This window comes from Artemia sp. Qi Xiang Cuo, chromosome 20 (genome assembly GCF_049724085.1).
Source record: "Artemia sp. Qi Xiang Cuo chromosome 20, ASM4972408v1, whole genome shotgun sequence".
NCBI lineage: Eukaryota > Metazoa > Arthropoda > Branchiopoda > Anostraca > Artemiidae > Artemia > Artemia sp. Qi Xiang Cuo.
Window position 1 is genome coordinate 7,135,898 of NC_142813.1, and position 24,862 is coordinate 7,160,759.

The window sequence follows — 24,862 nt, forward strand, 5'->3', positions numbered from 1 at the left end:
CTTGTGCCCTTTTTAATAGTCGAAAGTGCTTGGTAGTTGACTACACGTTCCACGCAGACCATTTCCCGAAACACATACAATCAAAACCTTGAGATAGCCATTTTGTTCAGCGTAGTTTATTTCCAGATAGAAATTATGTGTTTGAGGACAGTCCTCCTTAGGGCAAGGGTTGTAAGTTATGCCCTGGGGGCATATAAGATTTTTATAGAAGACGTTGCCGTAGAAACTTTAAAAAGGGCTCATTCGATTTGAAATTGAAATGGCTTGTACCCTTTTTAATAGTCGAAAGTGATTGGAAGGCAACTGACACCCCTTCCACGCCCACCATTTCCCCAAAGACATCCAATAAAGATTTTGAGATAGCCATTTTGTTCCATGCAGTTCATAGTTCAGTCAATTATACCTTTGAGCAGGACACTCCCCCCCCCCCCACAGTCTTCAGGACAAGGGTTATAAGTTATGTCCTGGGGTTATAAAAGGTTTTTATTGAAAGCTTTGTCATAGAAACTTGAAAAAGGGCTAATTCGATTGGAAATTCAAAGCGCTAGTGCCCTTTACTATAGGATCACAAAATATATTCTCTATTAAGAACATAGGAACGCATTATAGGAACACATCTATGTGATCATAAAACGCATTTTTTATTCAGGGCGTAACTATGCATTATAAAAACACATTTATAGGATCACAAAACACATTCTCTATTAAGAACATAGGAACACATCTATAAGATGATAAAACAAATTCTTTATTCAGGACGTAAGTATGCATTATAGGAACACATCTATAGGATCACAAAACACATTCTTTATTAAGAACAAATGAACACATCTATAAGATCACAAAACACATTCTCTATTAAGAATATAGGACCGCATTATAGGAACACATCTATGTGATTATAAAACACATTTTTTTTCAGGACGTAAGTATGCATTATAGGAACACATCTATAGGATTACAAAACACATTCTTTATTAAGAACATAGGAACATATCTATAGGATCACAAAATACATTCTATATTAATAAAAGATGAACACATCTATAAGATCACAATACACATTCTCTATTCAGAATATAGGACCGCATTATACGAACACATCTATGTGATCATAAAACAAATTTTTTATTCAGGACGTAAGTATGCATTATTGGAACACATTCATAGGATCACAAAATACATTCTCTATTAAGAACATATGAACACATCTATAAGATCACAATACACATTCTCTATTCAGAATATAGGACCGCATTATAGGAACACATCTATGTGATCATAAAACACATTTTTTATTAAGGACGTAAGTATGCATTATAGGAACACATCTATAGGATTACAAAACACGTTCTTTATTAAGAACATATGAACACATCTATAGGATCACAAAATACATTCTCTATTAAGAACATATGAACACATCTATAAGATCACAAAACACATTCTCTATTCAGTATAGGACCGCATTATACGAACACATCTATGTGATCATAAAAACCCATTTTGTATTCAGGACGTAAGTATGCATTATAGGAACACATCTATAGGATCACAAAATACATTCTCTATTCAGAATATAGGACCGCATTATAGGAACACATCTATGTGATCATAAAACACATTTTTTATTCAGGACGTAAGTATGCATTATAGGAACACATCTATAGGATTACAAAACACATTCTTTTATTAAGAACATATGAACACATCTATAAGATCACAAAACACATTCTCTATTAAGAATATAGGACCGCATTATAGGAACACATCTATGTGATCATAAAACACATTTTTTATTAAGGGCGTAACTATGCATTATAAAAACACATTTATAGGATCACAAAACACATTCTCTATTAAGAACATAGGAACACATCTATAAGATGATAAAACAAATTCTTTATTCAGGACGTAAGTATGCATTATAGGAGCACATCTATAGGATCACAAAACACATTCTTTATTAAGAACAAATGAACACATCTATAAGATCACAAAACCCATTCTCTATTAAGAATATAGGACCGCATTATAGGAACACATCTATGTGATCATAAAACACATTTTTTATTCAGGACGTAAGTATGCATTATAGGAACACATCTATAGGATAACAAAACACATTCTATATTAAGAACATATGAACACATATATAGGATCACAAAATACATTCTCTATTAAGAACATATGAACACATCTATAAGATCACAAAACACATTCTCTATTCAGAATATAGGACCGCATTATAGGAACACATCTATGTGATCATAAAACACATTTTTTATTCAGGACGTAAGTATGCATTATTGGAACACATCTATAGGATCACAAAATACATTCTCTATTTAGAACATATGAACACATCTATAAGATCACAAAATACATTCTCTATTCAGAATATAGGACCGCATTATAGGAACACATCTATGTGATCATAAAAACAAATTTTTTATTCCGGACGAAAGTATGCATTATAGGAACACATCTATAGGATTACAAAAGACATTCTCTTTTCAGAATATAGGACCGCATTATAGGGACAAATCTATGTGATCATAAAAACACATTTTTTATTCCGGACGTAAGTATGCATTATAGGAACACATCTATAGGATGACAAAACACGTTCTTTATTAAGAACATATGAACACATCTATAGGATCACAAAATACATTCTCTATTAAGAACATATGAACACATATATAAGATCACAAAACACATTCTCTATTCAGAATATAGGACCGCATTATAGGAACACATCTATGTGATCATAAATAAACATTTTTTATTCAGGACGTAAGTATGCATTATAGGAACACATCTATAGGATTACAAAATACATTCTCTTTTCAGAATATATGACCGCATTATAGGGACAAATCTATGTGATCATAAAAACACATTTTTTATTCAGGACGTAAGTATGCATTATAGGAACACATCTATAGGATTACAAAACACATTCTTTATTAAGAACATATGAACACATCTATAAGATCACAAAACACATTCTCTATTAAGAATATAGGACCGCATTATAGGAACAAATCTATGTGATCATAAAACACTTTTTTTATTCAGGACGTAAGTATGCATTATAGGAACACATCTATAGGATTACAAAAAACATTCTTTATTAAGAACATATGAACACATCTATAAGATCACAAAAAACATTCTCTATTAAGAATATAGGACCGCATTATAGAAACACATCTCTGTGATTATAAAACACATTTTTTATTCAGTTCGTGTTTATTCATTATATGAACAGATATCTATAATTACAAAATACATTATATTTTCATAACATAGGATAGCATTATAGGGACAAATATCTTTGATCATAAAAACACATATTTTATTCAGGACATAAGAATGCATTATAGTAACCCATCTATAGGATAACAAAAAACATTCTCTATTAAGAACATATGAACACATATATAAGATCACAAAACACATTCTCTATTAAGAATATAGGACCGCATTATAGGAACACATCTATGTGATCATAAAACACATTTTTTATTCAGGACGTAAGTATGCATTATAGGAACACATATATAGGATCACAAAAAACATTCTCTATTAAGAATATAGGACCGCATTATAGGAACAAATATATTTGATAATAAAACACATTTTTTATTAAGGACGTAAGTATGCATTATAGGAACACATCTATAGGATTACAAAACACATTCTTTATTAATAACATATGAACACATCTATAAGATCACAAAACACATTCTCTATTAAGAATATAGGACCGCATTATAGAAACACATCTATGTGATTATAAAACAAATTTTTTATTCAGGACGTTAGTATTCATTATTGGAACACATCTTTAGAATCACAAAAAACATTCTCTTTTCAGAATATATGACCGCATTATAGGAACACATCTATGTGATCATAAAACACATTTTTTATTCAGAACATATGAACACATCTATAAGATCACAAAACACATTCTCTATTAAGAATATAGGACCGCATTATAGGAACACATGTATGTGATCATAAAACACATTTTTTATTCAGGACGTAAGTATGCATTATAGGAACACATCTATAGGATCACAAAATACATTCTCTTTTCAGAATATAGGACCGCATTATAGGAACACATCTATGTGATCATAAAACACATTTTTTATTCAGGACGTAATTATGCATTATAGGAACACATCTATAGGATTACAAAACACATTCTTTATTAAGAACATATGAACACATCTATAAGATCACAAAACACGTTCTCTATTAAGAATATAGGACCGCATTATAGGAACACATCTATGTGATCATAAAACACATTTTTTATTCAGGACGTAAGTATGCATTATAGGAACACATCTATAGGATCACAAAACACATTCTTTATTCAGGACAAATGAACACATTTATAAGATCACAAAACCCAGTCTCTATTAAGAATATAGGACCGCATTATAGAAACACATCTATGTGATTATAAAACACATTTTTTATTCAGGACGTGAGTATGAATTATTGGAACACATCTTTAGGATCACAAAATACATTCTCTTTTCAGAACATATGAACACATCTATAAGATCACAATATACATTCTCTATTAAGAATATAGGACCGCATTATAGGAACACATCTATGTGATTATAAAACACATTTTTTATTCAGGACGTAAGTATGCATTATTGGAACACATCTATAGGATCACAAAATACAATCTCTATTCAGAACATATGAACACATCTATAAGATCACAAAACACATTCTCTATTCAGAATATAGGACCGCATTATAGGAACACATCTATGTGATCATAAAACAAATTTTTTATTCAGGACGTAAGTATGCATTATAGGAACACATCTATAGGATCACAAAATACATTCTCTATTCAGAATATAGGACCGCATTATAGGAACACATCTATGTGATCATAAAACACATTTTTTATTCAGGACGTAAGTATGCATTATAGGAACACATCTATAGGATTACAAAAAACTTTCTTTATTAAGAACATATGAACACATCTATAAGATCACAAAACACATTCTCTATTAAGAATATAGGACCGCATTATAGGAACACATCTATGTGATCATAAAACACATTTTTTATTCAGGACGTAAGTATGCATTATAGGAACACATCTTTAGGATCACAAAATACATTCTCTATTCAGAATATAGGACCGCATTATAGTAACACATCTATGTGATCATAAAAACACATTTTTTATTCAGGACGTAAGTATGCATTATAGGAACACATCTATAGGATTACAAAAAACATTCTTTATTAAGAACATATGAACACATCTATAAGATCACAAAATACATTCTCTATTAAGAATATAGGACCGCATTATAGTAACACATCTATGTGATCATAAAACACATTTTTTATTCAGATCGTAAGTATGCATTATAGGAACACATCTATAGGATCACAAAATACATTCTCTATTCAGAATATAGGACCGCATTATAGGAACACATCTATTTGATCATAAAACACATTTTTTATTCAGGACGTAAGTATGCATTATAGGAACACATCTATAGGATCACAAAATACATTCTCTATTAAGAACATATGAACACATATATAAGATCACAAAACACATTCTCTATTCAGAATATAGGACCGCATTATAGGAACACATCTATGTGATCATAAAAACACATTTTTTTATTCAGGACGTAAGTATGCATTATAGGAACACATCTATAGGATAACAAAAAACATTCTTTATTAAGAACATATGAACACATCTATAAGATCACAAAAAACATTCTCTATTAAGAATATAGGACCGCATTATAGACACACATCTATGTGATAATAAAACACATTTTTTATTCAGGACGTAAGTATGCATTATAGGAACACATCTATATGATCACAAAATACATTCTCTATTAAGAATATAGGACCGCATTATAGGAACACATCTATGTGATTATAAAACACATTTTTTTTCAGGACGTAAGTATGCATTATAGGAACACATCTATAGGATTACAAAACACATTCTTTATTAAGAACATATGAACACATCTATAAGATCACAAAATACATTCTCTATTAAGAATATAGGACCGCATTATAGGAACACATCTATGTTATCATAAAACACATTTTTTTTTAGGACGTAAGTATGCATTATAGGAACACATCTATAGGATCACAAAATACATTCTCTATTCAGAATATAGGACCGCATTATAGGAACAAATCTATGTGATCATAAAAACACATTTTTTATTCAGGACGTAAGTATGCATTATAGGAACACATCTATAGGATTACAAAACACATTCTTTATTAAGAACATATGAACACATCTATAAGATCACAAAATACATTCTCTATTCAGAATATAGGACCGCATTATAGGAACACATCTATGTGATCATAAAAACACATTTTTTATTCAGGACGTAAGTATACATTATAGGAACACATATATAGGACTACAAAACACATTCTTTATTAAGAACATATGAACACATCTATAAGATCACAAAACACATTCTCTATTAAGAATATAGGACCGCATTATAGGAACACATCTATGTGATTATAAAACACATTTTTTATTCAGGACGTAAGTATGCATTATAGGAACACATCTATAGGATCACAAAATACATTCTCTATTCAGAATATAGGACCGCATTATAGGAACACATCTATGTGATCATAAAAACACATTTTTATTCAGGACGTAAGTATGCATTATAGGAACACATCTATAGGATTACAAAACACATTCTTTATTAAGAACATATGAACACATCTATAAGATCACAAAATACATTCTCTATTAAGAATATAGGACCGCATTATAGGAACACATCTATGTGATAATAAAACACATTTTTTATTCAGGACGTAAGTATGCATTATAGGAACACATCTATAGGATCACAAAATACATTCTCCATTTAGAATATAGGACCGCATTATAGGAACACATCTATGTGATCATAAAAACACATTTTTTATTCAGGACGTAAGTATGCATTATAGGAACACATCTATAGGATTACAAAACACATTCTTTATTAAGAACATATGAACACATCTATAAGATCACAAAACACATTCTCTATTAAGAATAAAGGACCGCAATATAGAAACACATCTATGTGATAATAAAACACATTTTTTATTCAGGACGTAAGTATGCATTATAGGAACACATCTATAGGATCACAAAATACATTCTCTATTCAGAATATAGGATCGCATTATAGGAACACATCTATGTGATCATAAAACACATTTTTTATTTAGAACATATGAACACATCTATAAGATCACAAAACACATTCTCTATTCAGGACGTAAGTATGCATTATAGGAACACATCTATAGGATTACAAAACACATTCTTTATTAAGAACATATGAACACATCTATAAGATCACAAAAAACATTCTCTATTTAGAATATAGGACCGCATTATAGGAACACATCTATGTGATCATAAAAACAGATTTTTTATTCAGGACGTAAGTATGCATTATAGGAACACATCTATAGGATTACAAAACAATTTCTTTATTAAGAACAAATGAACACATTTATAAGATCACAATACCCATTCTCTATTCAGAATATAGGACCTCATTATAGGAACACATCTATTTGATCATAAAACACATTTTTTATTTAGGACGTAAGTATGCATTTTAGGAACACATCTATAGGATTACGAAACACATTATATATTAAGAACATATGAACACATCTATAGGATCATAAAACACATTTTTTATTCAGGACGTAAGTATGCATTATAGGAACACATCTATAGGATCACAAAATACATTCTCTATTCAGAATATAGGACCGCATTATAGGAACACATCTATGTGATACTAAAAACACATTTTTTATTCAGGACATAAGTATGCATTATAGGAACACATCTATAGGATTACAAAACACATTCTCTAGTAAGAACGTAGGAACACATCTATAAGATCATAAAACACATTCTTTATTCAGGACGTAAGCATGCATTATAGGAACACATCTATAGGATTACAAAACACATTCTATATTAAGAACATATGAACACATCTATAAGATCACAAAACACATTCTCTATTAAGAATATAGGACCGCATTATAGAAACACATCTATGTGATCATAAAACACATTTTTTATTCAGGACGTAAGTATGCATTATATGAACACATCTATAGGATCACAAAATACATTCTCTATTCAGAATATAGGACCGCATTATAGGAACACATCTATTTGATCATAAAACACATTTTTTATTCAGGACGTAAGTATGCATTATTGGAACACATCTAGAGGATCACAAAATACATTCTCTATTTAGAACATATGAACACATCTATAAGATCACAAAATACATTCTCTATTCAGAATATAGGAACGCATTATAGGAACACATCTATGTGATCATAAAAACACATTTTTTATTCAGGACGTAAGTATGCATTATAGGAACACATCTATAGGATTACAAAACACATTCTTTATTAAGAACATATGAACACATCTATAAGATCACAAAACACATTCTCTATTAAGAATATAGGACCGCATTATAGAAACACATCTATGTGATCATAAAACACATTTTTTATTCAGGACGTAAGTATGCATTATAGGAACACATCTATAGGATCACAAAATACATTCTCTTTTCAGAATATAGGACCGCATTATAGTTACACATCTATGTGATAATAAAACACATTTTTTATTCAGGACGTAAGTATGCATTATAGGAACACATCTATAGGATTACAAAACACATTCTTTATTAAGAAAATATGAACACATCTATAAGATCACAAAATACAGTCTCTATTAAGAATATAGGACCTCATTATAGGAACACATCTATGTGATAATAAAACACATTTTTTTTCAGGACGTAAGTATAAATTATAGGAACACATATATAGGATCACAAAACAAATTCTCTATTCAGAATATAGGACCGCATTATAGGAACACATCTATGTGATCATAAAAACACATTATTTATTCAGGACGTAAGTATGCATTATAGGAACACATCTATACGATTACAAAACACATTCTTTATTAAGAACATATGAACACATCTATAAGATCACAAAAAACATTCTCTATTCAGAATATAGGACCGCATTATAGGAACACATCTATGTGATCATAAAAACACATTTTTTATTCAGGACGTAAGTATACATTATAGGAACAAATATATAGGAATACAAAACACATTCTTTATTAAGAACATATGAACACATCTATAAGATCACAAAACACATTCTCTATTAAGAATATAGGACCGCATTATAGGAACACATCTATGTGATTATAAAACACATTTTTTATTCAGGAGGTAAGTATTCATTATAGGAACACATCTATATGATCACAAAATACATTCTCCATTTAGAATATAGGACCGCATTATAGGAACACATCTTTGTGATCATAAAAACAGATTTTTTTATTCAGGACGTAAGTATGCATTATAGGAACACATCTATAGGATTACAAAAAACATTCTTTATTAAGAACATATGAACACATCTATAAGATCACAAAACACATTCTCTATTAAGAATATAGGACCGCATTATAGGAACACATCTATGTGATTATAAAACACATTTTTTATTCAGGACGTAAGTATGCATTATAGGAACACATCTATAGGATCACAAAATACATTCTATATTCAGAATATAGGACCGCATTATAGGAACACATCTATGTGATCATAAAAACACATTTTTTATTCAGGACGTAATTATGCATTATAGGAACACATCTATAGGATTACAAAACACATTCTATATTAAGAACATATGAACACATCTATAAGATCACAAAATACATTCTCTATTAAGAATAAAGGACCGCATTATAGAAACACATCTATGTGATCATAAAACACATTTTTTATTCAGGACGTAAGTATGCATTATAGGAACACATCTATAGGATCACAAAATACATTCTCTATTCAGAATATAGGACCGCATTATAGGAACACATCTATTTGATCATAAAACACATTTTTTATTCAGGACGTAAGTATGCATTATAGGAACACATCTATAGGATCACAAAATACATTCTCTATTAAGAACATATGAACACATATATAAGATCACAAAACACATTCTCTATTCAGAATATAGGACCGCATTATAGGAACACATCTATGTGATCATAAAAACACATTTTTTATTCAGGACGTAAGTATGCATTATAGGAACACATCTATAGGATTACAAAATACATTCTCTATTCAGAATATAGGACCGCATTATAGGGACACATCTATGTGATCATAAAAACACATTTTTTATTCAGGACGTAATTATTCATTATAGGAACACATCTATAGGATTACAAAACACATTCTATATTAAGAACATATGAACACATTTATAAGATCACAAAATACATTCTCTATTAAGAATATAGGACCGCATTATAGGACACACATCTATGTGATCATAAAACACATTTTTTATTCAGGACGTAAGTATGCATTATAGGAACACATCTATAGGATCACAAAATACATTCTCCATTTAGAATATAGGACCGCATTATAGGAACACATCTATGTGATCATAAAAACAGATTTTTTATTCAGGACGTAAGTATGCATTATAGGAACACATCTATAGGATTACAAAACACATTCTTTATTAAGAACATATGAACACATTTATAAGATCACAAAATACATTCTCTATTAAGAATATAGGACCGCATTATAGGAACACATCTATGTGATTATAAAACACATTTTTTATTCAGGACGTAATTATTCATTATATGAACACATCTATAGGATCACAAAATACATTCTCTATTCAGAATATAGGACCGCATTATAGGAACAAATCTTTGTGATCATAAAAACACATTTTTTATTCAGGACATAAGTATGCATTATAGGACCACATCTATAGGATTACAAAACACATTCTTTATTAAGAACATATGAACACATCTATAAGATCACAAAATACATTCTCTATTCAGAATATAGGACCGCATTATAGGAACACATCTATGTGATCATAAAAACACATTTTTTATTCAGGACGTAAGTATACATTATAGGAACACATATATAGTACTACAAAACACATTCTTTATTAAGAACATATGAACACATCTATAAGATCACAAAACACATTCTCTATTAAGAATATAGGACCGCATTATAGGAACACATCTATGTGATTATAAAACACATTTTTTATTCAGGACGTAAGTATGCATTATAGGAACACATCTATAGGATCACAAAATACATTCTCTATTCAGAATATAGGACCGCATTATAGGAACACATCTATGTGATCATAAAACACATTTTTTATTAAGGACGTAAGTATGCATTATAGGAACACATCTATAGGATTACAAAACACATTCTTTATTAAGAACATATGAACACATCTATAAGATCACAAAATACATTCTCTATTCAGAATATAGGACCGCATTATAGGAACACATCTATGTGATACTAAAAACACATTTTTTATTCAGGACTTAAGTATGCATTATAGGAACACATCTATAGGATTACAAAACACATTCTTTAGTAAGAACGTAGGAACACATCTATAAGATCATAAAACACATTCTTTATTCAGGACGTAAGTATGCATTATAGGAACACATCTAGAGGATTACAAAACACATTCTTTATTAAGAACATATGAACACATTTATAAGATCACAAAACACATTCTCTATTAAGAATATAGGACAGCATTATAGAAACACATCTATGTGATAATAAAACACATTTTTTATTCAGGACGTGAGTATGCATTATAGGAACACATCTATAGGATCACAAAATACATTCTCTATTCAGAATATAGGACCGCATTATAGGAACACATCTATGTGATCATAAAACACATTTTTTATTCAGGACGTAAGTATGCATTATAGGAACGCATCTATAGAAACACATCTATAAGATCATTAAAGACATTCTTTATTCAGGACGTAAGTATGGGTTATATGAACACATCTATAGGATCACAAAATACATTCTCTATTAAGAACATAGGAACACGTCTATAAGATCACAAAACACATTCTCTATAAAGAACATAGGAACGTATTATAGGAACTCATCTCTAAGATCATAAAACATCTTATTTATTCAGGACGTAAGTATGCATTATAGGAACACATCTATAGGATTAGGAAACACATTCTCTGTTAAGAACATAGGAACACATCTATAAGATCACAAAACACATTCTCTAATAAGATCAGAGGAACACATCTGTAAAAACACAAACACTGTTTCTCTTCTAACTTAGGGGAAACACATTTTCCATCCATGCTCAAACTCCCAAGTAAACAAAACAGGAAAAAAAAACTCCACATGCATGTGATTGTTGTAAGCAGGAATTTATCTTCTTCTTCTTTTTATGTCAGTGTTTTCCTTTTGTTGAGCTAAGCGACAAGGAATCTTGGAGTCCTATGTATATTGAAGGAAACTGTATGTTTTTCAGAGTCAGAAGGAGAATCACCTTGGATGAAGACGATTCAGATGGAGAAAATGTCGAAGAGGTTAATAATCCCGGGAATGATGAAAATGAAGAAAAAATAATATCAGCTCGAATTGATTCTGATGAAGAAGAAGAGAAAAAAGAAAGTAGAAAAAGTAGAAGGATTGTTCTCTCTGGTTAGTTTGTCTTTCTTTTATTTTTAGATTGATTAATTGTCGCCAATTGTATTATAAGCTCTTTTCCTCTTGCATTGGAATTATTTTGTGGTTTTAACTGGTCCATAATCAGCCAGCCAGTCAAAATAGCAAAAAGAGAAGATAGATAAATAAAGATAAACATAATAAATATAAAATAAACATGAAATAGATAAAAAGAAAAAGAAAGAGAGAAGTGAAAGACATCAATAACCAGAAAAAAAACCCAGAAAATTCATACATACACAATCATTCCTCACTTATAAAGATAGTATAATATACAACTGAGTGTGTGTATGTTTTTTCTTCTTGGAGGAGAAAGATGATTAGTGTTTTTGTTATTATATTGTAATGTGGCTAGATATTAGTTTTACGTTAGTTTTGCAAGCTAATGTTGAAGTGAATCATTAAATTAGGCTAGATATCGGTTTTATATTAGTTTTGCAAGCTAATGTTGAAGTGAGTCAATAAAATAGGCTAGATATTCGTTTTACATTAGTTTTGCAAGTTAATGTTGAAGTGAATCATTAAATCAGGCTAGATATTGGTTTCACATTAGTTTTGTAAGCTAATGTTGAAGTGAATCAATAAATTAGGCTAGACATTAATCTTACATTAGTTTTACAAGCTAATGTTGAGGTGAATCAATAAATTAGGCTAGATATTAGTTGGCCTCCCCCAGGCAATTCAGCGTATCCCCAGGTGGCGATTGGGGAACGCCCTACAAATATGTAGGGTACCTCCACAGGAGGCACGCACCAAGGGGGGGACCTTGTCCCTGGGGGTCCATAATAGAAACTGGGGCACCGTCGCCCGGGTTCATAAATACAGGCGGAGGAGGAAGAAGGCCCCTCGAATGTACACTCAAAAGGGCCCACTGGTTTTTCCACAAGTCCCATAAGTCACAAACCTTCTCCCAGTAATGGGTTAAATTGCATGGTGATGGAGAACACCATCGCGGGAGGATCCTCTATAGGAGGACAACTGCAGCAGGGCGTAAGATCCAGGTCTATGGACAATGGCCTCTGCAAAGGGCTGTCTCGACGCTTTCGGGGTACCTTCAAGACTGGGGACCTTGCGGTCAACTCTATTTCTACTTGAGGAGTGGCGCCCCTCGAGGAAATTATAGCCTAGTAAACGACTCAGCATTCGCACGGGATTCTGACTAGTGGATAATTCTTCTGGGCTTGGTATGTTTTGACGGGCGGTTTCTGGCTGAAAAACCTCTTCCTAGCTAATTTATCTGTTATGGGCTGCCTCCCCATAATAGCATAATATTTGTAGGCATGAATATATAATGAGTCGGAGGTAATAGGCTTGAGATTGTCTGTGCAGGATTTTGACTCTTGTTGATAGAAGAGCATCGCCAGGTGCTGAAAACCATGTTGTGACCAAGATGAACCCAGGATTGCACAAAGCCCCCATTTATGGAGGTCCCAGGGACTTCTTGCTCTCCGGTTCTAACCCAGCTTAAGCACTTCGGTGTAGACTTGAGAAGATATGTGATCCCCGTCCCGAGACGAAAATAATTTTAATTATTTAAAGAACATGAAAATTGGAACTTGGAATGTTACGACGTTAAAAAATGACTGTCGTATCGCCATTTTGACTGACGAATTCAGACGATTCGAACTGGATTTATTAGGAGTTTCAGAAACTCATATCCAAGGGGTATGAAGTATGAAATTAGGTGATGTAGAATTTTTTTACTCAGGCAGGACGTATGGGGTACATAGACAGGGAGTAGGGCTCATGATGAATAAGGAAGCTGCTAAGTCTTGTTTAGGCTCGGAAGGTATTAATAATAGGATAGTACTTGATCATTTTGTGACGAAAAGGGTATCAGTTAAAGTAGTATATGCCCCTTTAGAACCGACTGACGGAGATACTAGTGACTCAGATGAGTCTTACTTACAGTTACATTAGCAAATAGACAGGGTCCCAGGTAGAAATATGATGTTTTTTCTGGGAGATTTTAACGCCCAGGTTGGTAGAAATAGGGATAGATGGTACCCTAGCCTAGGTAAATTTGATGTAGGAAAAGAAAACAGTAATGGATACAGACTTTGCAATTTTGCAGGTAAACCAATCTAGTTATAACCAATACAGTATTTGGTCATAAATCATAAGTTTACATGGTATTCAAGTGAGGGTAAGACAGATAACCTTATTGATTATGTTTTAGTAAACAGAAGACTGGCAGGATTAATACAAGATACTAGGGTATATAGGAGTGCCGTTATTGATGTTAAGAGTAAAGATCATCATCTAGTAGTGTCAAGTGTTAATTTAAAGATGAAATATCAGAAGGGTAGCTACCTCCCGGGAAGTTATGATGTTGGTAGACTCCAGGATAAGAATTTGAAAGAAACTTTCCAGGAACAGTTGCATACTAAAATTTAGAGTTTAAAATTTGATAATGTGGAAGATGGTTGGAATAATATTGAAATAATAACTTGTGAAATTGCTAAAGGTTCATTAGGGAAGAAAGCTGGAACTGCAGCTAATAGTATTGCTGAAAAAGCTTAATTTTTGCTTGACAGGAGAAAGGACTTGCACAAAAATGACCTTAGTGAAAGACCATACGAAAACAATAGGAATATCAAGAAAGTGGAGAAAGCATTAAAATATGAACTAGGAGGTGTGAAGTAGAGGCCATAGATAAAATTGCCCAGGATCTGGAAGATGCAGCTAGACGGCATAATGGTAAAATATTGTACTGGCATGTTAACAAATTGAGAGGGAGTAGTCAATGCGGATTTGGCCCAGTTAAAGATAGGAATTGGGCCGCAATTAGCGATAAGGAAAAGAATAAAGCGAGATAAGTTTAAGATTTTGAGAATTTTCTTAACTGAGATAGAGCTCAAGGAAGAGATATAGAGAGAAATGCAGAAGTCTTTGATGTATTGGATGTGAGGGACAATTTATTTTTTGAGGAGGAATCCGTGACAGTACTAAAAGGATAAAAAAATAATAAGGCTCCAGGTGCTGATAGGGTGGTAAATGAGTTTCTTAAATATGGTGGCTCTGAGGTTACAAATTAGTTACTGAAGATTATGAATATGATTTTTAAAAAAGGGGAAGAACCTAACGATTTTAGGAGAACCTAATTATCGAGGAATTAGTCTTGTCTCTGTAGGTAGTAAATGACTTAGCAATATGATACTTTTTAGACTCAGAGATGCCGTAGACAAAGTTTTAAGAGAAGAACAGTGCGGGTTTAGAAAAGGTAGAGGATGTGTCTACCAAATTTTCACTCTTAGGTTAATAAATGAGAAGTGCCTGACTTTTCGAGCACCTTTTGTCTTCAGTTCTATAGATTATGAGCAAGTCCTTGATTTTGTAGATAGAAAAACTTTAGCAGAAGTTTTATCCTTGTATGGTATACCAGACAAATACATTAAAGTGATTAGTGCTATGTACGAGAATAACACCGTTGCGGTTAAGGTAGGAAATGAGTTTAGCATCTAGTTTTGTATTGGCTCCGAATTGAAGGAAGGGTTTGTTTCATCCCCCTTTACATGGGCTTTTCTGAAGAATCCTACCTTCAGGAACACTAGGAAGGCAATGGGTAGGCACAGAATCGAACGAGAAGGAAAAAGTCTTATTGCATTATATTATGCATAAAATTTAAGCATCTTAGATGAAACGTTCAGCAAAATGAATGAACTTTTAGAGGTTTTGCAAGTTCAGGGTGCTAGAATAAGTTTAAAAATTAATATAAAAAAGACTAAGTTACTAAGGCTAGGAATAAGTGAAGATGAAAAGGTGACGTTGGGTAATAAAAAGATTGATTAGGTGGGCAGCTTCACTTACCTTGGTAGTATTATTAGTAAAGATGGTTTGAGCAGCGAAGATGTCAAAAGTAGAATAGCCAAGGCTCAGGGTGTTTTTTCACAATTAAAAAAAGTTTGGAAGAATAGGAAGATAAGTCTGCAAACCAAGATTAGAATATTAGAAGCTACAGGGAGGACAGTGGTCAAATATGGCTCTGAAGCATGGGCGCTCCGAAAAGCCGATGAAGATTTGCTAGATGTTTTCCAGAGAAATTGCTTAAGGATTGTTCTGGGTACCCGGCTGACAGACCATATTTCAAACAGTTGACTATACAAAAAATGTGGTACAATGGCGCTCTCTTGTGTTAAAATGAAAGATAGGTTGGGGTCACTAGGCCACGTTGTGTCGTTGAAAGATGGCATATTGACGAAAATTGTTCTTTTTGGCCAACCATCTAGGGCTAAATGGAAAACAGTTCGTCCTTGTCTGGGGTAGGAGGATGTCGTAAAGAAAGATTTAAAGGAATTGGGAACTTCATGGGCTTTGAATAGATTGGGATGGAAAAGGAGCATGCGTAGGTGTGTTGGCTTCACTTGGCTAGGTGCTGCGGTGAGTTGTTAGTAGTAGTAATATTGTGATGTATATTATAAAATATTGTTTTGTATGGCATTATTAGGCTTATAATGAAATTTATTATTGTTATCATTACTTTCCCCTCAATTTTTTTCTGACTTAAACTTCTATGTCTTTTTTCTTCTATATCTTCTCGCTTTTCTAGGCCTTGCACAGCCGCTCAGTGTATTTTTGTCTGTTTCAAAGTTCAAGCTATTCATTTTGGCTTGTAAAAATTCAACTGGGTAATCAAGTACACAAAGATTAACATAATACAGAAATTTAACTCAATACAAACAAAAATCTTACAATCAGTCCAATTCCCGCTAATCGTTTTTGCCATTTTGGCTACTACTACAACGAAAAACTCATTGCAGCACTAAGCTGCCTAGGGAAAACACAGCTGCACACGCTCCTCTTCCATCCCAATCTGTTTAAAGCTCCCCTCTTTACACCCTCCCAAGAAGTTCCAATTTCCTTCAAATCTTAATTCCAATTTCCTTGTGACATCTTCGTATCCCATTCAAGGACAACCTGCCATCTCCAACTTATATGCCATCTATAACCTGCCTTATAGATGGCCTTGTGTTCCCCTGACGGATGGCTAAGAAGAATTATCTTTCCCAATCTGTCAGCCTTCGTCCCTAAAACGTATCCTAGTCGTCTCAACCTTTCTTTCATTATAGCCCTCAAAAGTGGGATAGAGCCATATTTTTCGTACAGTCTGTTGGTTGACTTATGGCCAGTCAATCAGGTATCTAGAACTATCCTTAGGCTATTCCTCTGGAAAAAATTAGTTAAAAAAAGAAAAAAACGGCAACCATGATAGCCAATCCTTGCATCGTTGGCTTGAGTGGTATAGCAGTAGTATCAATATATATGTATAAATAATTTATTTCCCTTCAAGATGACGATGATGATAATGCCGAAGTTGAGGAATCTGAAGTCTCAGATGATGAATATGAGACTAAAGAAGATGTTTCCGAAGGAGGTGCGGAGATCGAAGATGTTGCCTATGATAGTGATGAAAATGAAATTCCCACCCAGCTTGTCAACAATAAAGGGTAGGCTATTGTTAATTTTGTATTTCATAGTCGCAGTGGTAGCTTCACCCTAGTAAAGAATGAACCACGGCCCATAGTAACCAGAAACTTTTTTTAATACATTCAAAAAACTTACTAGTGAGAAGAAATTGACGTTTGTAGCTGATTCAGGAGTGATAACTGTTATTTTGATTAGTCTTAATAATAAAATTTTATTTCGAAAACAAATTTTTCAGAATTTTTTCCCATAAATATTCTATAAAATAGAGTTGACCTGAAAACTCTGTAAAATGCAGTTGGAACCGAAATAAAAGTACACCACTGGGATTGCCAAGGCCGAAAACCCTGACCAGGAAACTTATAGTCTACTGGTCTCAACAACAAGGAAAATCACTTTTTGCTTTCTCAAGAGAAAGCAGATTGTATTGGCAGCACTGATGCGTCCTCATTTTTTTTCTTCTTTTTTAAATTAGAAAGGGGCTGGCTTTTTATTTTTCATTTATTTCATAAGTCGAGCTAAAACGTGATACTGAAAAAAAATCAGCTGAAAGAAGATATCCGTAAATCAAGTGATTTTTAATTGCACACTTAAAAGGTTAAAACTAAGGAGTTTTATTAACATGATGACAGATATCTCCTAAACTAATTTGTTCATTATTCTTACTAGCCGCTGATCTTCACATTACTATTCCCAGGTAAAGATAAGCTCAGGGGTCGTGAAATTAGGACGAAAGTAATTGTAATTATTTTTGTTAATCGAAAAAGCGATCAGCTGAAACGACTGTGAGACGCATTGCCCGCCCCCCTCCTATTAAGAAAGCTCTTGGCTTTTTTCTCCTCCCCCAAAAAGCTGAAAATGACGGTTCTGCGACCTGCCGTCTGGTTTGCACGCATTCCTCAGGTCACTAGCCCTGATTTTTTTTTTTTTTTTTTTTTTTTTTTTTTTTTTATGATGATGATAAAAACAGTATAGCAAAAGAGAGGAATCAAAATTCCATGAAAAAAGAAAACAAGGATCAAAGAAGTATAAACGCCTTTTTAAAGTGAGATATTACCAATAATGAAACTTTGTCTTTTCTGATACCTGTTATTAGCTGATGCTAGTGATCAGATTTTACCACTCAGTAAATCTCAATTCTGATCTGAAAGTCGGTGAATATGAATTCGGTACGCTACTTTATTTACATTTCAGATAATTTAAACAATTAATTATTCAATTAAATAATTATTACTTAATAAATTAATTAAACAATTAAGTAATTATTCCACGTTATGTCTTTATCTCAGATCTGAGCTCAAGTAGCTATTCCTATTATTCCTCTTTCCTGTTATATCGCTATCCCATTATTTCTCTATTTTACTTATTTTTTATTCCATTTTTCCATATTGTTGGTACTTTTTCCTCTATTTGGATAAGGTTCGGATATTAGCTTATCACAATATTCTTCGAAATTGGCTTGGCCCAAAGGTCAAATCGATGTATTTTAACTGATTCTCGAAATTAGCGCTAATTAAATCTTGGTATTCGCAAACATCTCATAGTGAATGGGCCTTAATGAGAAATAAATAAAATCCCAAGTGTTTAACTACATTATTTTGACTACATTATTGGACCTTTAATAATATGTTTTATCTTAGGAAATTAAGGAAAGAGTTTTTGGAGAATGAAGCCGAACTCAGTGGCTCAGAATTAGGAAGTGGTGATGAAAATGAAGATGGTCTTGATGATTATGAAGAAGATGAAGGTGATAAAGAGGAATTTGATGAAAATCAGCTTCGTAATGAAGTAGAAAAAATCCATATGTAAGTGAACTTGTGGAGTTAGTTTTATATCTCTTCTTTATTCTTTATTCTTTTTTTCGATCCATTTTTGAACAATTTCTTTTGTTTAAGATTGCGAGTGATAGAAAACATTGGATTGGATTATTTTATTTTGAAAAAAAATTCTTAAACTTATTACGTAGTAATACAGTTGCCATTCTGAAATATACTTGAGACCTTAATCCACATAAGCAATGCTGACGCATATAATAAGTCCTAACAGATTTGGGACATTTTGTCCGCCAAATGATTGATCTGCTCATGTCAAAACTGGTGATGAATGTGCATTTTAGACTTTCCATTAGTTGTATTTTGTGGACAGTTTAGTTAAAGCCCCAATCCTAGTTTCTTATAACTTTTTGTTTATACATTTATCTATCTTTTAATTCTGTACAGAACTTTAATATGTGTGGAATTCAACATTGTATATATGTATATGTATTTTAAATGTTTAGGTTCCTGTTAACACTTGTATCTTCTGTCAGGATGTTTGCTTTATTTCTTAAGAGGGAATTGTGCGTTAAACTTATTTTGCACGTTTTTTCTTAATTACTATCTTTGCCAGAAACTTACCCCTTATCTTACTACCTTACCCCCTTAACCAGAAGCACAACCTTAACCAGAAACACAAATAGCAAAAAAAATCCATTGAAAATCAAATTCGAAACACAAACCCCCTTAACCTTAACCAGAAACACAAATATCAAAAAAAGTCCATTGAAAATCAAATTCGAAACACAAACCTCCTTAACCTTAACCAGAAACACAAATAGCAGATAAATCCATTGAAAATCAAATTCGAAAGTGTTTGCTTTGAGTAGAGTGCCGGGGAATTGGCTGGACACTAAATAGAGCAGCAACTTGAAGTGATTTTCGTTGAAAAGTTTGAAACTGCGTTTTTCTTTGGGTTTACTTAGGACAATCGTTCTAAGACTTTTTAATTACATTTTAAAGATAGACCGGGGGGATTAGTTTGACACTATAAATACATAAACAGCTAAAGTGAATGGTAGTTTTGAAGAAATCCTTACCAGGGTCTTATGTTAACCTGGATAGACACATTTAATTGACATGGACTGCTAAGAAATGTATATTAGTCACACTACAGAGTAATTTCATACATAAGTATGAATTCATTTAATTAGAAACTAACCGAGCTAGCCTAGCCTGAATAGTTGAGGGTTTTATTACATTGTGGAAAATAGTTGATTGACTATTGCCAAGGCAATAGTCAAGGGCATGGAGAACTCGGTATTAGTAAGAGTCTCAACTCAGTTGCTCAGAATTAGGACGTGGTGATGAAAATGAAGATGGTCTCGATGATTATGAAGAAGATTTTTTTTGTTTAACTTGCAAGAGTATGTGAGGTTAAATTTTTCTAATGAGCGGGTTGCCGGGTAGTGCTGTTTTTTGGTGCGGATCTCTTCTGTATTAGTGGAAATTAAATTACGAGTAAGAAATTTACCTCAGTAGACTTTAAATACCCCCCCTCCCCCTCCAATAAAAGGATGGACATGCATTCCCATTAATTTTAAGTTTAGGGATATGGAACACCAATGGAGATTTTGGGTAATCCTATTTTAATCCTATCTACAACGCTTTTGTTTATTCTGATCTTCGTACTAAAGACCCATGCATATCATTTATTTCGCAATCCATTAAAAATGCCGATACCTCGAAATTTGTAAAGATATTAGCAGATAAAAAATCCCAGCGCAAAATTAATTCTCAAATAATTTTGGTTCGATTTTCTGTTCCGAAAAATCGGTTCAATTTTCTGTTCAAAATCGGAGTTTGTTATTGAGTTGGCTTGTTGTTGCTTATCTTAGAAGGTAAATCTTCGTTTTTAATTTAAGCTTGCATTATTTTTTTTTTTCTAAAAAAAATTTGTTTTAAAAGAAGAATGCAAGCAGTAATAAATTATAGATACAAAAGCAGATATTCAATAGCAGCGTTTCCAAAACGCTGGACCTCTAATAGTAATTTTAATCAGCCTCTCTCCCCCCCCCCCCTGTTTCTCTTTCTCTTTTCATAATTACTGCGAATTTTAATTTAGGAAAAATCTTTTGGACGAAGATCAAAGGGACGTACGCCTATTTCAAGAATTTTTCTTAGAAGACGGTGAATTACATACGGACGGTCCAGGAAGGCAGAGACGATTCCGTTGGGCTAACCTAGGTAAATAGGTTTTGACCTAACTAAACGATAATATCCATTTTTAATCTTTACTAATCTTTCAGTAATAACGACCATGCTGATTCTTTTGTCCGTCATCTGTGTATGAAATATGTATATATTATTTATAGAAAATAATAATCAACACAGTTTAGCTTCACCAAGCAAAAACATTAAGCTATGTATAAAAACATTAAGCTACGCTTCATGGGCTGAATAACTTTTTTACGTTTGTAATAGTGTTTTAGTATTAATAAAATGATTAACTTATGATTGATGATTGAAAGCACAAATAAAAAATTCCTTGGATTTAAAAGTTTTTCTTGTAGGGTTCAAAAATAACATTTTTGAAGAGTAAGTAATCTTCAAGAATAAAAATGAAGCGTAAGAAAAATACATCTTGACTCCTCTTAACCCTTCTTTACAGCTGTGGCACTTATTTTGCACTCTACTTATAGCCATTTTTGTCGGTAATATAAACATGAAGACTAAGAAAAATGTATCTTGACTCCTCTTAAACCTTCTCCACAGCTGTGGCACTTATTTTGCACTCTACTTATAGCCATTTTTGTCGGTAATATAAACATGAAGACTAAGAAAAATGTATCTTGACTCCTCTTAAACCTTCTCCACAGCTGTGGCACTTATTTTGCACTCTACTTATAGCCATTTTTGTCGGTAATATAAACATGAAGACTAAGAAAAATGTATCTTGACTCCTCTTAAACCTTCTCCACAGCTGTGGCACTTATTTTGCACTCTACTTATAGCCATTTTTGTCGGTAATATAAACATGAAGACTAAGAAAAATGTATCTTGACTCCTCTTAAACCTTCTCCACAGCTGTGGCACTTATTTTGCACTCTACTTATAGCCATTTTTGTCGGTAATATAAACATGAAGACTAAGAAAAATGTATCTTGACTCCTCTTAAACCTTCTCCACAGCTGTGGCACTTATTTTGCACTCTACTTATAGCCATTTTTGTCGGTAATATAAACATGAAGACTAAGAAAAATGTATCTTGACTCCTCTTAAACCTTCTCCACAGCTGTGGCACTTATTTTGCACTCTACTTATAGCCATTTTTGTCGGTAATATAAACATGAAGACTAAGAAAAATGTATCTTGACTCCTCTTAAACCTTCTCCACAGCTGTGGCACTTATTTTGCACTCTACTTATAGCCATTTTTGTCGGTAATATAAACATGAAGACTAAGAAAAATGTATCTTGATTCCCTTTAAATCTTCTCCATAGCCTTGGTGGCACTCATGATGCCCCCTAACTATAGCCCTTTTGTGGCGGTAAGATATTTGAATGTAATCCTTTATGTTGCCCAAAAAACATCTATATAACATAAGAGGGGAGCTATGACCCCGGAGTACCCGTATTACGCGCTTAGCTAGCCGCTAAGCCCTACGCAGTATTATTTAAAAACAATAGTAGTTAACTTTGTAATATAATACTTTAAAGTTAACTAAACAATCACGAAAAAAATAATTGTTTTTTTTTCTTTTACTTTTGCTTTACATTGGGCCAAAATTAACAATTTTTGTTTTTCGTTTTTTTAATACTTCGTCATTAATAACGTCCATAAGGATTATCTACTTCCTTATACATACTTTTTCTTATTCTTTATACATAATATCTTATTTCTTATCCTCTTATTCCTCACTCTTTTATCCCTTTTATTATCCTCAAGTCTAATTTTTCTTTCATTGCTATTTCTCACTGATTTCTTATTATTCTTTAATGGTAATTCTTTAATTGATTAAGATGGTTAAAATGTGAATAATGTAAGACGTTGAGAAACTCATTGTGTTTGAAAAAAGATAGATCGAGGAAAAGTTAAAAAAAAGGCTAAAGGTAAAAACGGTAAGAAGGATAAAACCATCCAATCTCATGGATGAATGTATTTTTTTTTTTTTTTCTTCTCAGAATCGAACTTGAGTATCTTCAATTATTTATTTCCTTTGCTCATTGGTCCTTCCCTTCCGCAATGATGAAATATTATGAGGACATGCTGTCCAGCTAAAAAATTAGAGCCCCACATGCGAGTTCATATCCGGAGGGAGGAAGCTACCGGGTTTGATCCCCCCCCAAAAAAAAATCCGACCTGTAAAACCGTAAAAAGAGAGTCACACTTACTCCCGCCATTTACCCGTGCAGTCATTTGAAAATTTGCCTCTCAATTACTTGGACTATCTGTCTTGGGTTTTTTTTTCTACAATTTAGCCATGTCTTGATGCCTACTGCAAAATGTTTGATTTTCAATTCTTAATTGAATGATTTTTCAAAATCAAGTATTTTGCAATCGGCATCAAGACATGGCTAAATTGTTAAAAGAAAAACCCAAGACAGATAGTCCAAGTAATTGAGCGGCAAATGTTTAAATGACTGCACGAGTAAATGGCGGGAGTAAGCATGACTCTTTTATTGGAAAAATACTTGTTTGTTAGTTTTTGGAAAGGCACGCCAGCCTGCCTAGAGTCTCAGGCAGGTTACAAAATTTGAACAAATTTTGATATTTTTTTTTTTTTTTTGTACTTAACCCAGTATACTATAGCATACTCAGCTTGTAGAGTTCAGTGTTGATAGATCCCTACTAAACTCCTGACTCCGCCTTATGGTCCCTGCTCCACTACCTTAACTATGTTTTAACCCCTGTTTCTTGATG

At 32.6% G+C, this 24,862-nt stretch overlaps 1 protein-coding gene across 1 annotated transcript in view; it reads left to right on the forward strand.

The window, feature by feature from the left end:
* Positions 1-24,862, forward strand: part of LOC148939823 (uncharacterized) — a 111,859-nt gene that overhangs the window by 74,303 nt on the left and 12,694 nt on the right. Inside the window, exons 10-13 of the mRNA XM_089106278.1 lie at positions 12,565-12,737; positions 18,052-18,208; positions 19,826-19,990; positions 22,065-22,186. Of these exons, the coding sequence (XP_088962404.1) occupies positions 12,565-12,737; positions 18,052-18,208; positions 19,826-19,990; positions 22,065-22,186 (617 nt within the window). The remainder of the gene's footprint in view (positions 1-12,564; positions 12,738-18,051; positions 18,209-19,825; positions 19,991-22,064; positions 22,187-24,862) is intronic.